The sequence below is a fragment of the Symphalangus syndactylus genome, chromosome 24 (assembly GCF_028878055.3).
Source record: "Symphalangus syndactylus isolate Jambi chromosome 24, NHGRI_mSymSyn1-v2.1_pri, whole genome shotgun sequence".
Classification (NCBI taxonomy): Eukaryota; Metazoa; Chordata; class Mammalia; order Primates; family Hylobatidae; genus Symphalangus; species Symphalangus syndactylus.
The window spans coordinates 37,000,001-37,017,390 of NC_072446.2; the positions used below are offsets into that span (position 1 = coordinate 37,000,001).

The 17,390-nt window shown below is 48.7% G+C and overlaps 1 protein-coding gene and 1 pseudogene across 8 annotated transcripts in view; one reads left to right on the top strand and one right to left on the bottom strand.

The window, feature by feature from the left end:
• The window catches only part of LOC129474845 (fer-1-like protein 4), a 58,766-nt gene that overhangs the window by 24,175 nt on the left and 17,201 nt on the right, over positions 1-17,390 (top strand). For 7 of the 8 annotated variants that reach the window (XR_010119403.1, XM_063633601.1, XM_063633598.1 and 4 more), the window contains 14 exons: positions 6,251-6,403; positions 7,731-7,884; positions 8,014-8,138; positions 8,566-8,700; positions 8,815-8,988; positions 9,406-9,522; positions 9,617-9,778; positions 12,199-12,397; positions 12,540-12,598; positions 12,687-12,818; positions 15,119-15,161; positions 15,251-15,351; positions 15,429-15,566; positions 15,664-15,780. Coding sequence is in view for 7 of the 8 variants with exons in the window: in XM_063633601.1 (XP_063489671.1) it covers positions 6,251-6,403; positions 7,731-7,884; positions 8,014-8,138; positions 8,566-8,700; positions 8,815-8,988; positions 9,406-9,522; positions 9,617-9,778; positions 12,199-12,397; positions 12,540-12,598; positions 12,687-12,818; positions 15,119-15,161; positions 15,251-15,351; positions 15,429-15,566; positions 15,664-15,780 (1,809 nt within the window). In the remaining variant the exon portion in view is untranslated. The remainder of the gene's footprint in view (positions 1-6,250; positions 6,404-7,730; positions 7,885-8,013; positions 8,139-8,565; positions 8,701-8,814; positions 8,989-9,405; positions 9,523-9,616; positions 9,779-12,198; positions 12,398-12,539; positions 12,599-12,686; positions 12,819-15,118; positions 15,162-15,250; positions 15,352-15,428; positions 15,567-15,663; positions 15,781-17,390) is intronic. The other variant, XM_063633599.1, reaches the window with a different exon arrangement.
• On the bottom strand, positions 2,932-3,229 carry LOC129474863 (large ribosomal subunit protein eL37-like; annotated as a pseudogene).

Genomic DNA, 17,390 nt, shown 5'->3' on the forward strand with positions numbered 1-17,390 from the left:
TGCTTTTCTATGGCAGTGGTTCTCAAACTTTTTGGTCTCAGGACAGGTCTCAGATTACGCCACTGCACTCCAACCTGGGTGACAGAGAGAGTACTCTATCTCAAAAAAAAAAAAAAAAAAAAAATGGAGATGGGGTCTTGCTGTGTTGACCAGGCTGGTCTCAAACTTCTGAGCTCAAGCAGACCCCCTGCCTTGGCCTTCCAAAGTGTTGGGATTACAGGTGTGAGCCACCATGTAGTAGCTGGGATTACGGGCATGTGCCACCATACCTGGTTAATTTTTGTATTTTTAGTAGAGATGGAGTTTCACCATGTTGGTCAGGTTGGTCTCAAACTCCTGACCTCAGGCGATCTGCCCGCCTTGGCCTCCCAAAGTGCTGGGATTACAGATGTGAGCCACTGCACCAGGCCGGGAGTGAGTCTTTCTACATCCAACTAATAGTGGGCCCCTCCACCGATTTTTATTTTTCTATTTTTTTTTTTATTTTTTTGAGATGGAGTCTAGAGCTCTGTCGCCCAGGCTGGAGTGCGGTGGCGCAGTCTCGGCTCACTGCAACCTCTGCCTCCCGGGTTCAAGAGATTCTCCTGTCTCAGCTTCCCGAGTAGCTGGGATTACAGGTGCCTGCCGCCATGCCCAGATAATTTTAGTATTTTAGTAAAGACGGGGTTTCATTTTGTTGGCCAGGCTTGTCTCGAACTCCTGACCTCGTGATCTACCTGCCTCAGCCTCCCAAAGTGCTGGGATTACAAGCGAGAGCCACCACACCCAGCCCTCTGCTGATTAAAAAAAAAAATTAGTGTTTTCCTCTGATGTACAATTTACATATAATGAAGTGTACAAATACATATATATTTTTAAGACAGAGTCTCACTCTGTCACTTAGGCTGGAGTGCAGTGGCAAGATCTCAGCTCACTGTAACTTCTGCCTCCAGGCTCAAGTGATTCTTCTACCTCAGCCTCCTGAGTAGCTGGGAGTATAGGCGTGCGCCACCATGCCTGCTGATTTTTGTATTTTTAGTAGAGATGGGGTTTCGCCATGTTGGCCAGGCTAGTCTTGAACTCCTGGAGTCAAGTGATCTGGCCACCTCGGCCTCCCAAAGTGCTGGGATTACAGGCATGAGTCACCATGTCTGGCCAAGTGTACAAATCCTAACACACATATGCTGAATTTTTGCAAATACATGTATCTGTGTAACCCAAATCTGTATCAAGATCTAGAATATTACTTTCACCCCAGAGTTGTTCCTTTATGTTCCTTCCCAGTCAGTCTCCATTCACCCCCCTAGAGATAACTGCTGATTTTTTCAATATATTTTGATTTTTTTCATTATAGTTTTGCCTGTACTAGATTTTAATACAATGCAATCATGCCATATGTATAGTCAATTCTTGTTATTGGTGGTCATCATAGTCTATAAAGTTGCTGCAAACGCTGAATTAGCAAATACTGAATCACTGCCCCCAGAGAAATACAGGGTTAGGTTCCTAGTGGGCGATGGTCACATTTTTTTTGTCAACTGATCAGTACAAAACCTTGTTTTACGTGTGTTTGTTTAAAGATACTTCCTTTAATATAATATATTGTTGGCCATTGCAGTGGGTCACGCCTGTAATCCCAGCACTTTGGGAGGCCGAGGTGGGTGGAATCACCTGAGGTCAGGAGTTTGAGACCAGGCTGGCCAGCATGGCAAAACCCCGTCTCTACTAAAAATATAAAAAGTTACCCAGACGTGGTGGCCAGTGCTTGGAGTCCCAGCTACTCTGGAAGCTGAGGCAGGAGAATCACTTGAACCCAGAAGGCAGAGGTTGCAGTGAGCTGAGATCGTGCCACTGTACTTCATCCTGGGTGACAGAATGAGACTCTGTCTCAAAAAACAAAACAAAGCAAAGCAAAAAATGCTTACAGTATCAGAGCTCACAAAGGCAGAGTATTGCTTTATTCCAACTCAGGGCCCTTCAAACTTTTTTTTTAAATCTAAGTCTCAGTGTGGTGGCTCACGCCTGTAATCCCAGCACTTTGGGAGGCCAAGGCAGGCAGGTCACTTGAGGTCAGGAATTCAAGACCAGCCTGGCCAACAAGGCAAAACCCCCTCTCTATTAAAAACACAAAAAGCTGGGTGTGGTGGTATGCATCTGTAATCCCAGCTACTCAGGACGCCGAGGCCAGAGGATTGCTTGAACTCGGGAGATGGAGGTTTCAGTGAGCTGAGATTGTGCCACTACATTCCTCCAGCTTGGGTGACAGCAAGATTCCATCTCAAAAAAAAAAAAAAAAAAAAAAAAAAAAAAAAATTTAAACCCATTTCCCGTTTAGAGAAAAAAAGTGCAGCTCACTGCCAGCACTCATTTAATTTTACATAAACTCAGTCTTTGAGGCTGAAGCAAATATGACTGATTTTCAATATGAAAATAAAATATAAAAACCTTACTTGGAGTTATTTCTAAGCAGAACTTGTCTCTAATCCTGATGTAACAGAAGCATATATGATGTTACATCAGGATTACAGACGAGTATTCTCAAGGCAAACAGGAAATAGGTTAAAAAAATGTCTTTTTGTATTTTTAATAAACCAGAACATTTTTTGCATGACTCGTTGAAATTCTTTTTATTTTTTTTTTTTTATTTTTTATTTTTATTTTTTTTTGAGACAGTCTTGCTCTGTCACCCAGGCTGGAGTGTAGTGGCTAGCTCTCGGCTCACTCTAACCTCCGCCTCCCAGGTTCAAGTGATTCTCCTGCCTCAGCTTCCTGAGTAGCTGGGATTCCAGGTGACCGCCATCACGCCCGGCTTGTTTTTGTATTTTTAGTAGAGACGGGGTTTTACCATGTTGGTCAAGCTATTCTGGAACTCCTGACCTCGTGATCCGCTCACCTCGGGCTCCCAAAGTGCTGGGATTACAGGCATGAGCCACCGCACCCGGCCAGTTGTTGAAATTCTTAAGATGAACTGGATGCTGCAATGGGTACCCTCTTGTGTTTAGGTGTTGTTCCTTCACGGAATCCATGCCTGAATCTGCAGTATACAATTTTTAGGTGCCTCATTCGATCAGTCCCAGTGGTATTTTGTCTTTTAGCCAGTTATGCTTCCTCTAGTGCTTGGCAGGGTAGCCACATTTGCCACAGGTCGACTTCTGAAGTTGGCAGGCCATAGAGCCACAGTGGCGGCACAAAGTATGTGTCTTATTGCGATGCTTTCCAAACAATGACTTTTCCTTCGTCATCTTGCTTCTGTGGCTTCAACCAAAGAAGGGTTAAAAATTTTTAGTAGAGGCCGGGTGCGGTGGCTCATGCCTGTAATCCCAGCACTTTGGGAGGCTGAGGCAGGAGGATCACCCGAGGTGAGGAGTTTGAGACCAGCCTGGCCAGCATGGTGAAACCCCATCTCTACTGAAAATACAAAAATTAGTTGGGCATAGTGGCACATGCCTGTAGTCCCAGCTACTCAGGAGGCTGAGGCAGGAGAATTGCTTAAACCTAGGAAGCAGAGGTTGCAGTGAGCCGAGATTGCACCATTGCACTCCAGCCTGGGTGACAGAGCGAGACTCAGTCTCAAAAAAGAAAAATTTATTACTATTTTCAATAAAGCTGAGGTCTCACTTTGTCGCCCAGGCTGCTCTTGGACCCCTAAGCTCAAGTGATCCTCCCACCTTGGCCTCCCAAAGTGCTGGGGTTACAGGTACAAGGCCACCATGCCTGACCTGTTCAAACTTTTGACTCTTTGCCCATACTCATGTGATTACAAAAGCATCAGGGGTATTGATTTGGGGGTTACAAATTTTAGCTGGTAAGCAAATTTGCAAATACAGAATTCACAAATAATGAGGAAGGACTGTATTCTCTTGTGAGAGGCTTCCTTTACTCAGTGTACTGTTTTGAGATGCATCCAAGTTGTTGCAGATATCTAGTTTCTTTTTATTGTTGAGCAATTTCCCATTGTATAAATATATCACAGTTTGTTTATTCATTCTCATATTGATGGACAGCTGTGCTGTTTCATGTTTTTGGCTAGTATGAATAAAGCTGCTATGAATTTTTTTTTTTTTTTTTTTTGAGATGGAGTTTTGCCCTTGCTGCCTGGGCTAGAATGCAATGATGTGATCTCAGTTCACTACAACTTTCGCCTCCTGAGTTCAAGTGATTCTCCTGCCTCAGCCTCCCAAGTAGCTGGGATTACAGGCGCTTGCCACCTTGCCTGCCTACTCTTCTGTATTTTTAGTAAAGATGGGGTTCACCATGTTGGCCAGGCTGCTCTCAAACTCCTGATCTCTGGTGGTCCACCTGCCTCGGCCTCCCAAAGTGCTGAGATTACAGGCATGAGCCACTATGCCCAGCCTCAGCCACCATGCCTGGCCTCTCAATGATATTTCAAGTCCTCCTGTGTGCCAGGCTCTGTATTAGGCCCTGGGTCAGCCCCTGCCATATTCCTTGCCCTTTTGAGGCTTATGTTCTAGGGAGACAGACTATACATCTGTAAATGAATATGAAAAATAATTGTGATCTATAGGAATTGGTAAGAAAGAGGTTACAGAGGCTGAGGGGTGGAGGAGAACCTGCTTGGGTAAGGTGGTCAGACAAGTCTTCTCTGCAAAGACAACATTGCAGCTGACACCCGGAGGACAGGGAGAAGCCAGCCAGCCATGGCAGAGTGGGTAGGAAGGGAGGACTCAAGGCAGGAAGACTGCTTAGGAGCCTGTCACAATTGTCTAGCCAAGAGTGGGTGGTCTTTTGGCTGGGCATGGTGGCTTGCACCTGTAATCCCACCAATTTGGGAGGCTGAGGCGGGAGGATTGCTTAAGTCCAGTAGTTTGAGACCAGCCTGGACAACATAGTGAGACCCTATCTCTACAAAATTTTAAAAATGAAAACATCGCAAGGCATGGTTGTGTGCGCCTAGAGTCTCCAGAGACTCGGGAGGCTGAGGCGGGAGGATCGCTTGGGACCAGGATGTTGAGCCTGCAGTAAGCCATGATTGTGCCACTGCGTTCCAGCCTTGGCAACAGAAAAAAAAAAGCAGATGGTCTTGAAGTGGGGCAGGGAGGAAGGGAGAGAAGGAGGAAACTGCCAGGACTGGGTGATGGGATGTTGGAGGAGAAGTGTCACCAGCCCAGGTATTTGGCTGATGTGATGGGCACCACATGTGCACACTGTGCACATTGGGGAAGATAAGACTGGGGAGGAGGGAAAGGTGAAGAGACAAGGCTGGCACCAGCTACCACGTGCATGAGCCTTGAGGACATTATGCCTAGTGAACTGGGCCAGGCACAAGGGCACGCACTGTATGATTCCACTCATGTGGAGGGCTTGTTGTAATCAAATCCAAACACAGAAAGAAGAATGGTGGCTGCCAGGGGCTGGGATGGAGAGCGGGGAATGGAGAGGTATGGTTTAATGGGCAGAGTTTCTGTTCTGCAAGATGAAAAATGTTCTGGGGATGAATGACGGGGATGGTTGCATAATAATGTGAATATATTTCTTTTTTCTTTTTTTTTTTTTTGAGACGGAGTCTTGCTCTGTTGCCCAGTCTGGAGTGCAGTGGCGCGATCTCGGCTCACTGCAAGCTCCGACTCCCAGGTCATGCCATTCTCCTGCCTCAGCTTCCCGAGTAGCTGGGACTACAGGCAACCGCCACCACGCCTGGCTAATGTTTTGTATTTTTAGTAGAGATGGGGTTTCACCGTGTTAGCCAGGACGGTCTCGATCTCCTGACCTCGTGATCTGCCCACCTCGGCCTCCCAGAGTGCTTGGATTACAGGCGTGAGCCACTGTGCCTGGCATTGTGAATATATTTCATGCCCCTGAAGTGTACATTTAAAAATGGTTAGGATGATGGTCAATTTTATAAGTATTTTTCCACAAATAAAAAAAAGCCAAGTGTGGTAGCTCATGCCTGTGATCCCAGCACTTTAGGAGGCTAAGGCAGGAGGATCTCTTAAGCCCAGGAGTTCGAGACCAGCCTGGGCAACGTGGCCAAACCCCATCTCTACAAAAAATAAAAAATTAGCCAGGCATGGTGGCATGTGCCTGTAGTCCTAGCTCCTTGAGAGGCTGAGGTGGGAGGAATGCTTGAGCGTGGGTGGTCAAGCTGCAGTGAGCCGTGATCGTGTCACTGCACTCATGCCTGGGCAACAGAGTGAGACCCTGTCTCGGGGAGATAGGAGCTGGAGTGGCTATTTGGTCCATTCAGTTCAAGCCGTGAGAGCAGGAGAGGTCGGCTCCAGAACCACCTCCGTGACCAGTTATCCACCCGCAGCCCCAGCCACCCCTCCCTGACGTGCTGGTCTGGATGCTCAGCGGGCAGCGCCGCGTGGCCTGGGCCCGGATCCCTGCCCAGGATGTGCTGTTCTCTGTGGTTGAGGAGGAACGGGGCCGAGACTGTGGGAAGATCCAGAGTCTAATGCTCACGGTGAGGGGACCCACGGGTGAGGGGCCGGGAGAAGCGGAGTGGAGCTTATAGGGCAAGGGTAGGATAGGCCTTGGGTAGAGGCCTGTGCTTCTCAACTAGGGGCCCCTGAACACTTTCCAATTGTCCAAAACACCAGAAAGGGATTGTGCCTTTGCCTGGGGCAGCTTTGAAATCAGATAAACCCCAAATCTTCCCTAGCTTTGGGACTGCATGGGCCATTTTGCTGACTAGGCCCTGACAGATAGGCAGGGTATCAAAAATGAGAGAGTGTGACTCACCCCTTACAAGTGTGGCTGGTCTGGCCGGGGGTGGTGGCTCATGCCTGTAATCCCAGCACTTTGGGAGGCTGAGGCAGGCGGATCACCTGAGGTCAGGAGTTGGAGACCAGCCTGGCCAACATGGTGAAACCCAGTCTCTACTAAAAATACAAAAATTAGCCGGGTGTGGTGGTGTATACCTGTAATTCCAGCTACTAGGGAGGCTGAGGCAGGAGAATCTCTTGAACACAGGAGGTAGAGGTTGCAGTGAGCAGAGATCACACCGCTGCACTCCAGACTGGCAACAGAGGGAGACTCCATCTCAAAAAAAAAAAAAAGTGTAGCTGGTTTGTGGGCCAAAGATTTCTTTTTTTTTTTTTTTTTTTTTTTTGAGACGGAGTCTTGCTCTTTCACCCAGGCTGGAGTGCAGTGGCACAATCTCGGCTCACTGCAAGCTCCGCGTCCCGGGTTCACGCCATTCTCCTGCCTCAGCCTCTCCGAGTAGCTGGGACTACAGGCGCCCACCACCACGCCCGGCTAATTTTTTGTATTTTTTAGTAGAGACGGGGTTTCACCGTGGTCTCGATCTCCTGACCTCGTGATCCGCCCGCCTCGGCCTCCCAAAGTGCTGGGATTACAAGCGTGAGCCACCGCGCCCGGCCTGGGCCAAAGATTTCTAAATGAGGTGTCCCTGGAAAAGATACTGAAAAGCGTCCCAAGGAGGGAGATGCCATGACCCTTGGGGTTGGGGACAGGGAATGTAAACGTGTGGGGGGTGGAGGGGACAAAGGTGGGAGAGCAGAGCTCAGAGTGTGGTTAGGGGTCTGGGGTGTGGGGTACAGGAAGTGGCAGTGTTAGGGCAAGAGGTATAGGGAGTGAGAGCGTGAGGGTCATGGCGTAGGGTGGAGGGCAGGAGGAGGGTAAGGCTGGGCAGGTAGGGAGTGGACTGGGAGTTTGGCATGGTATGGTGATGTGCAGTAGAGCTGTGCCCTGGGGAAGCAGGATTGCGAGGTCTAGCTGGGGTCATGAGAAGCGGCATCAGGGCCCTGACATGCCTTCTTCACACACAGGCACCAGGGGCAGCCCCTGGTGAGGTCTGTGCCAAGCTGGAGCTCTTCCTGTGGCTGGGCCTGGGCAAGCAAGCCAAGGCCTGCACCTCTGAGCTGCCTCCGGATTTGCTGCCCGAGCCCTCGGCCGAGCTGCCCTCCAGCCTACACCGGGACGGTGAGTGCAGAGGTGGGCAGGGCAAGTATAAGGCCCACCTGGCTCTCTGCCCAAGGTGTGGGGGCTCAGTCAGGGGACTTCAGTGGTTCCCCTGAGCAAACATGACACCTTCCTTGCCCCTCACCCCAGACTTTAGCTACTTCCAACTCCGGGCTCACTTGTACCAGGCCCGAGGTGTGTTGGCAGCAGATGACAGTGGCCTCTCGGACCCCTTTGCTCGAGTCCTCATCTCTACCCAGTGCCAGACCACACGGGTGAGGGCTGGGATGACAATGGGGGTGGAAGGGACCCAGGAGACAAGTTAGGGTGGGTCTGAGCTTTTCCCCAAGGCCCCTCTCCTCCCACTCTGGGTTTGCAGAGCAGGGTATCAGGATAGGGTACTAGATGGCCCTAACTTAGCAGGTGATGTAGAACTGGAGGTCTTAGCAGTGAGGAGTCGTTTTCTGGGGTTGACTTTAGGCCTGGACTCTGAGGGCAGCCAATTGCAATGGGGAGGCAGGGCTGGGAGGGGCTGGCTGCAACACCATCTGAAGATGGTTTCATCTTCCTCACATCTCACTCTTCTTGTGATGAGCATTTACTTAAAGTATTCCTTCAGAGCAGGGGTGCTCACATGGCATGGGTGTTGGGAGCCTTCTCCTGATTATCTGCTGCTACCCACTTCTCGGTATGGTCCCCAAGGTCCTGGAGCAGACGCTGAGCCCTCTGTGGGATGAACTCCTGGTATTTGAGCAGTTGATCGTGGACGGGAGGAGGGACCACCTGCAGGAGGAGCCTCCATTAGTGATCATCAATGTCTTTGACCACAATAAGTTTGTGAGTGTGGCCTGGGCCCTCCCTGGGTTCCTGGCCCGGAGTTTCCCCTTGATGCCCACCTTCCCCGGCTCCTGAGCCTCTTCTCCTTTGTCTTCACTGCCCTGCTCCCCCTAGGGCCCCCCTGTGTTCCTGGGCAGGGCACTGGCCGCCCCGAGGGTAAAGCTGATGGAGGACCCATACCAACGCCCAGAGCTGCAGTTCTTCCCCCTGAGGAAGGGACCCCGGGCAGCCGGAGAGCTCATTGCCGCCTTTGAACTCATTGAACTGGACTACAGTGGCCGACTTGAGGTCAGCATGCCCTGGCGTGGCTAGCACAGGCTGTGAGCCCAACTTGTTAGTCCATCAGGCCATCCAGCCCCAGGGAATATAAAACATGGGTATGTCCCAGGACCAGCCTCCAGATCTCTTTTCCCCAGAGAATACAGACTGCAGGTTTGTCTTGAGGTCACATCATTGGACCACTTGACCCCAAGGAACATTGCAAGTATTCATGTGCTAGGTTCACCTTGTTGGGCCATCCTGCATGCCTCAGACACCCTGCTCCCTTCCTGCTTCCCGAGACCCCCTCCCTTCCACCAATCCAGCCTTGGTTGGTTCCTGTGCATTTATATTTCACCAGTACCTCTCTGTGTCCCCTCCCCACACCTAGGCTTTTCCTCCTTTGGCCTGATTCCTCTTTGCCCTCTGACTGTTTCTCTCTTACAGCCCTCAGTGCCCAGTGATGTGGAGCCCCAGGATCTAGCACCCCTGGTTGAGCCCCACTCTGGACGCCTGTCCCTTCCACCCAATGTGTGCCCAGTGCTCAGGGAGTTCCGTGTTGAGGTATCACCAGGCACTCAAAGCCCCCTTGTTCCCCAACATCCGTGTGCCCGCTTGTCTGGTGCAGGCCCCTGAATCTCCCACTTTCTGACCCCAGGTGCTGTTCTGGGGTCTTAGGGGCCTTGGTCGTGTGCATCTGTTCGAGGTGGAGCAGCCCCAGGTTGTACTGGAGGTGGCTGGGCAACGTGTGGAGTCTGAGGTCCTGGCCAGCTACCGTGAGAGCCCCAATTTCACTAAGCTTGTCAGGCATCTGACAGTGGTGAGGCCACGGGCTAGGGGACAAGGGGGGCAGAATAATGAAAGAGGGCAGTGGATGGTGACTTTCTAGCTGGTTATCTTAGATGATCCAAGGGTCAGCAAACTCTCTATAATGGGCCAAATAGTAAATATTTTAGGCTTTGAGGGCCATCCAGTCTGTTGCAACTACTCAACTCTGCCATTGTAGCATGAAAACAGCCATAGAGAATATGTAAATGAATATTTACAAAAACTGACAGCAGGCCAGACTCTGTCTATGGGCTGTAGTTTGCTGATCCCTGGATTAATTCATGGGCTTGTGGTACTGTCTAGGCGTTACTGTTATTCAGACCTCTTGAACAAACCTCCTTGATTATTTTCTGTCTATCCATTATTGAGAATAGGGTATTGAAATCTCCAACTATTACTAATGAATTATGTATTTCTCTCTTCAATTCTATAACTTTTTGTATTTTGAGACTCTGTTGTTAGGTGCATATATGTTTATAATTGTTATATCTTCTAGATGAATTGACCTGTTTACCATTATAAACTCTCTGTCTCTAGTAATATTTTTTTGTATTAAAGTCTATTTTCTCTGGTGGTATAACTACTCCAGCTCTGTGGTTACTATTTGCATGATATATTTTTTCCTATACTTCGTCCTTTATGTGTCTTTGAATCTAAAGAGTATCTCTTAGACAGCATGGAGTCGCCTCTCTTTTTTTAATCCAATTTACAATCTCTGACTTTTGATTGATATTTCATATGATCACATTTGATGCTATTGATATTATTGGTTGAATTTACATCTGCCATTTTGCTGTTTGTTTTCTATGTCTTGCGGACTTATTGTTCCTCTTTTACTGCTTTCTTTTGTGTTAAATAGATGTTTATTATATTTTGATATTTATTAATGTACTATTTTAATTTGTTGATTTTTACTTAGTAGTTGCTCTAGGGATTACAATATACATACTACTATTTCACAGTCTACTTCAGATTAATACTAATTTAATTCCAGTAAAATATACAAACTTTTCTGTGGTATAGCTCTATTTTTCCTCTCTTTTGTGCTAAACTTGTCATATATATGTGTATATATGTATATATCTACAAATACATAAAATAAACCCATCAATACAGTAGTAAAATTGTTTCCCTTAGGATCCATTGATAGATACGGAATTCCATATATATATACATGGCCTTTAACCATAAAATAAAATAAACCATAATATATATTTTAAGACAGAGTCTCACTCTGCTGCCTAGGCTGGAGTGGCGCGATCTCAGCTCACTGCAACCTGTGCCTCCCAGGTTCAAGCTATTCTCCTGCCTCAGCCTCCCAAGTAGCTGGGATTACAGGCACCCATTACCACACCCAGCTAATTTTTTTGTATTTTTAGTAGAGACAAGATTTCATCATCTTGGCCAGGCTAGTCTCAAACTCCTGACCTCAAGTGATCTGCCTGCCTTGACCTCCCAAAGTGCTGGGATTACAAGCGTCAGCCACCATGCCCAGCCAAAAAATATATATGCGCACATGCGCACGTGTGTGTGTGTGTATACACATATATATTTTAGACAGGGTCTCTTGCTCTGTCACCAAGGCTGGAGTGCAGTGGCACAATCTTGGCTAACTGTAACCTCTGTCCCCTGGGCTCAAGTGATCCTCCCACCTCAACCTCCTGAGTAGCTGGGACCACAGGTGTGCACCACTATGCCTGGCTATCTTTTTGTATTTTTGGTACAGATGGTGTCTTGCCATGTTGCCCAGGCTGGTCTCGAACTCCTGAGTTCAAGCAATCTGCCTTCCTCAGCCTCCCAAAGTGCTGGGGTTACAGGCATGAGCCACCGTGCCTGGCTTCTGACAGCACTTTGTAGGCTCCAAAGTACTTATGTTTCTATTATGTCATTTGATATTTACAACAGTCTTTTGAATCCAGGATTGTGTCCCCTTTTTTTTTTTTGAGATGGAGTTTTGCTCTTGTTGCCCAGACTGCAGTACAGTGGCGTGATCTTGGCTCACTGCAACCTCTGCCTTCTGTTTTCAAGTGATTCTCCTGCCTCGGCTTCCCGAGTAGCTGGGATTACAGGTGTCCACCACCACGCCCAGCTAATTTTTGTATTTTTAGTGCAGACGGGGTTTCACCACGTTGGCCAGGTTGGTCTTGAACTCCTGAACTCGTGATCTGCCCACCTTGGCCTCCCCAAGTGCTGGGATTACAGGCATGAGACACTTCGCCTGGCCTGTGTCCCTTTTTTAGCTAGGAAACAGGATGAGAAGGCAATGGTTTACTAGAGATTACACAGTGAGGCTATGGCAGAGCTGGGCTTAGAATGCAGGTTTAGATGTATTTTTTTTCCTGCGTGTCTCTGTGGCTACCTTTCCCTCTTCCCCAGGTCTTCAAAGACACAGTTGCTCTCTTCCACCCCCAGGACTTGCCGGAGCAGCCTTACTTGCAGCCCCCACTCAGCATCTTGGTGATTGAGCGCCGGGCCTTTGGCCGCACAGTCCTTGTAGGTTCCCACATTGTCCCCCACATGCTGCGATTCACATTTCGGGGTCGTGAGGATCCTCCTGAGGAGGAAGGAGAGATGGAGGAGACGGGGGATATGATGCCCAAGGGACCTCAAGGTTAGGAACCTTCTCCTTCAGGGCCACCAGACAGAAGCCCCTCTGATTCCTGGTGGACGTGGCTTCAGAGGCCCTCCGATGGGGTGTGGAATCTGACTTCTACTAATCCAGTCTCCTTATGCTGCCATTTTTCCCCTCCCAGGACAGAAGTCCCTGGATCCCTTCTTGGCTGAAGCAGGTGTATCCAGACAGCTCCTGAAGGTGATGGGGTAGAGGAGATAGATGGGGAAGGGGCTGGCAGTACTTAGGATGGTGCTGGGTTAGAGGGACAAAGTCTGCTCTTCCTCAGCCTCCTCTGAAGAAGCTCCCACTAGGAGGCCTCCTGAATCAAGGCCCTGGGCTGGAGGAGGACATTCCAGATCCAGAAGAGCTCGACTGGTGGTCCAAGTACTACGCGTCGCTGCAGGAGCTCCAGGGGCAGGTTGGGGCAGAGAAGGGTGCCAGGGAGGGGGCTGGGGTATAAATGGTAAAAAGAATGATATCTTAGCTGGGCATGGCGGCGTGCACCTGTAGTCCCAGCTACTCAGGAGGCCGAGGCAGTAGAATTGCTTGAACCTGGAGGCAGAGGCTCCAGTGAGCTGAGATCATGCCATTGCACAACAGCCTGGGTGACAGTGAGACTCCGTCTCAAAAAACAAAAAACAAGAATGATCTCATTGAAGGTGGAGCTCTACAGATTTTCAGAGCTCTTCGTTATAGTCCTCTCTCTTCACAATTCTAGAAGCTGGGGATTATTAACTCCATTATCTAGAGCTGTGTTGTCCAAAAGACATAATACGAGCCACATACGTAATTTTAACTTTTGTAGGAGCCACATTAAAAAAAAGTAGAAGGGGCCGGGCATGGTGGCTCATGCCTGTAATCCCAGCACTTTGGAAGGCCAAGGCGGGTGGATCACGAGATCAGGGGATTGAGACCATCCTGGCTAACAAGGTGAAACCCTGTCTCTACTAAAAATACAAAAAATATTAGTGGGGCGTGGTGGTGGGCACCTGTAGTCCCAGCTACTCAGGAGGCTGAGGCAGGAGAATGGTGTGAACCCGGGAGGCGGACCTTGCAGTTAGCCGAGATCACGCCACTGCACTATAGCCTAGGTGACAGAGCGAGACTCCGTCTCAAAAAAAAAAAATAAAAAATAAAAGGAAACAGGTGAAATTAATTTTAGTAATATATTATTCAAAATATCATTTCAAGGCTGGGCACAGTGGCTCATGCCTGTAATCCCAGCACTTTGGGAGACTGAGGCAGGCAGATCACTTGAGGTCAGGAGTTCAAGACCAGCCTGGCCAACATGGCGAAACCCAGTCTCTACTAAAAATACAAAAATTAGCTGGGCGTGGTGGTGGGCACCTGTTAATCCCAGCTATTCTGGAGGCTGAGACAGGAGAATCGCTTGAACCTGGGAGATGGAGGTTACAGTGAGCTGAGATTGTGCTCCAGCCTGGGTGATAGAGTGAATCTCAAAAAAAAAAAAAAAATTTCAACAAGTAATCATTATAAAATTTCTGAGATATTTTATGTTCTTGTTTTTTGTACTAAGCATTTAAAAACCTGGTGTTTATTTTATACTTATAGCACATCTTTTTCTTTCTTTTCTTTTTATTTTTAGAGATGGGGTCTTTATCTGTTACCCAGACTGGTCTCAAACTTCTGGGTTCGAGTGATCTTCCCACCTCAGCCTCCCCAGTAGCTAGGACCATAAGCACATACCACCACACTCAGCTAATTAAAAACTTTTTTTTTTTTTTCCTGGGTGTGGTGTTTCATGCCCGTAATCTCAGCACTTTGAGAGGCTGAGGTGGGAGGATCACTTGAAGCCAGGAGTTTGAGAACAGTCTGGAGAACATGGTGAGACATGATCTCTACTAAAAATGAAAACAAGTAGCTGTGCGTGGTGGTGCACGCCAGTGGTCCCAGCGACTCAAGAGGCTGAGGTGGGAGATCACTTGAGCCTTGGAGGCTGAGGCTGCAGTGAGCCATGTTCACACCAATACACTCCAACCTGAGCTACACAGCAAGAGCCTGTCTCAAAAATAAATAAAAATTAAAAAGCATTTATTTCATACAGACAGGTTCTCACTGTGTTGTTCAGCCTGATCTCGAACTCCTGGCCTCAAGTAGTCACCTCAGTCTCCCAAAGTGTTGGGATTCCAGGCATGAGCCACCAAGCCTGGCCACTTACAGCACATCACATTTCAGACTAGCCATGTTTTGAGTGTTCAGTAGCCACGTGTGGCTGGTGGTGACTGCCCTAGACAGGGCAGGCTGGATGATAAATTGGAGCTTTAAAAATGCAAGTGGTGGCCGGGCGCGGTGGCTCACACTTGTAATCCCAGCACTTTGGGAGGCCGAGGCGGGCGGATCACGAGGTCAGGAGATCGAGACCACAGTGAAACCCCATCTCTACTAAAAATACAAAAAATTAGCTAGGCGTGGTGGCGGGCGCCTGTAGTCCCAGCTACTCGGAGAGGCTGAGGCAGGAGAATGGCGTGAACCCGGGAGGCAGAGCTTGCAGTGAGCCGAGATGGCGCCACTGCACTCCAGCCTGGGCGACAGAGCGAGACTCTGTCTCAAAAAAAAAAAAAAAAAAAAAAAAAAAAATGCAAGTGGCATACACAGCGGGAACTTGAATGAAGGTTTCCCAACTCTCCTGGAAAAGGGGGTAGACTAAGGAGTTGAAGGGGTTAGGGAAGAATCTCTGGATCTGCTCTTTAATTTCAGCACAACTTTGATGAAGATGAAATGGATGATCCTGGAGATTCAGGTAAGAGATTGGGCTTTTTGCTCTTGTTCCATCTGCCCATCCCCTACCCACCCAGATATTTCTGACTGGGGCATTTTTGTTGTTTGCAGATGGAGTCAACCTCATTTCTATGGTTGGGGAGATCCAAGACCAGGGTGAGGCTGAAGTCAAAGGCACTGTGTCCCCAAAAAAAGCAGTTGCCACCCTGAAGGTGACTGGGTACTGGGAAGAGGAAAGTCTCCTTTGGATTCTGGACATTGGGCTGTCACTGAAGTCCTTGCCTTTTAGATCTACAATAGGTCCCTGGAGGAAGAATTTAACCACTTTGAAGACTGGCTGAATGTGTTTCCTCTGTACCGAGGGCAAGGGGGCCAGGATGGAAGTGGAGAAGAGGAAGGATCTGGACATCTTGTGGGGAAGTTCAAGGTACATTTGGGGAAGGAAAGTGGAACCAGGGAGCCCAGGTGGGGATGCAGGAGGACAATTCTCTTACCAGAGCCTTTTCTGTCTCCCCCCAACTCAGGGCTCCTTCCTCATTTACCCTGAATCAGAGACAGTGTCGTTCTCTGAGCCCCAGATCTCCCGGGGGATCCCACAGAACCGGCCCATCAAGCTGCTGGTCAGAGTGTATGTTGTAAAGGTGAGTCTCCATAGCCCTGGCACGCCTCCAACTATAGCTAAGGTAATGTACACGAAACCTACAGAAGGAAGGCTTCGGGAGGAACCCCGGGATCACAGAGTTCAAGTTCTTCATTTTTCAGGTGAGAAATCTAAGCCACAAATTTAGGAGATCTCCTAGGGTTATAAAGCATGCTCATGGCAGAACCAGAATTGGGAGTTGGTCTCCTGTCCCCTGTTTGTAGTTCTAGTCCTGTAGACGGGCGAGTATAATTCTAGGATGAGAGCAGGGCTGAATCTCAGGCTTCAGAAGGCTTGTTACCAAATACCTTTGTCTAACTTTGTCCATTGGTGCAGTTTTCATACTGAGTTCAGCAGGGCCTTGAAGTATTCTTAAAGATATCTCGGGGCCGGTCACGGTAGCTCATGCCTGTAATCCCAGCACTTTGGGAGGCCGAGGCAGGTGGATCATGAGGTCAAGAGATTGAGACCATCCTGGCCAACCAACATGGTGAAACCCCATCTCTACTAAAAATACAAAAATTAGCTGGGCATAGTGGCACATGCTTGTAGTCCCAGCTACTCAGGAGGCTGAGGCAGGAGAATCACTTGAACCCAGGAGGCGGAGGTTGCAGTGAGCCGAGATTGCATCACTGCACTCCAGCCTGGGTGACGGAGCGAGACTCTGTCTCCAAAAAAAACAAAAAAGAGGGTGAGTGGCAAAGGGATGGAACAAAAGGGGGAAAAGGGGTCAGGGTTGCGAGAATGAGGACAAAAATGACACTTCTCAAAGTAGATCTTTTTGTATACCTCTGACTCTTAGAACTGTAGCAATGTTTCACATGCCCCTACAATAGACAAAAAATTAAAAGCAATCACCGTGTTGAGGAAACCTAACATGGAATACAAACACTAACAAATGACCCTCACTGTATTACAAATGAACAATATAACCACACTGAAGGAAGTGAAGAACAAAACCAAGTAACTCTGGAAAACAGTAATTTGACAGGGTTCTATAAAACTCAAGATGGGCCTGGTGCAGTGGCTCAGGCCTATAATCCCAGCACTTTGGGAGGCCAGGACAGGAGGATCACTTGAGTCCAGGAGGTCAAGACCAACCTGGGCAACAAAGTGAGACTCCATCTCTACAAAAAATTAAAAAACTAGCTGGATATGGCTGGGTGTGATGGCTTATGCCTGTAATGCCAGCACTTTGGGAGGCTGAGGCAGGTGGATCGCCTAAGTTGGGTGGATTGCCTGAGGTCAAGAGTTTGAGACCAGCCTGGCTAACAGGGTGAACCCCATCTCTACTAAAAATACAAAAATGAGCTGGGCATGGTGGCATGTGCCTGTAGTCCCAGCTGTTTTGGAGGCTGAGGCAGGAGCATTGTTTGAAGCTGGGAGGAGGAGGTTGCAGTGAGCCAAGGTTGTGCCACCGCACTCCAGCCTGAGGGACAGAGTGAGATGTCGTCTCAAAAAAAAGGAAAAAAATAGCCTGATGTGGTGACATGTATCTCCGGACTCGGCTACATGGGAGACTGAGGCAGGGGGATCACTTGAGCCCAGGAGGTTGAGGCTGCAATGAGCCATGATTGTGCCACTGCACTACAGCCTGAATGACAGGGACAG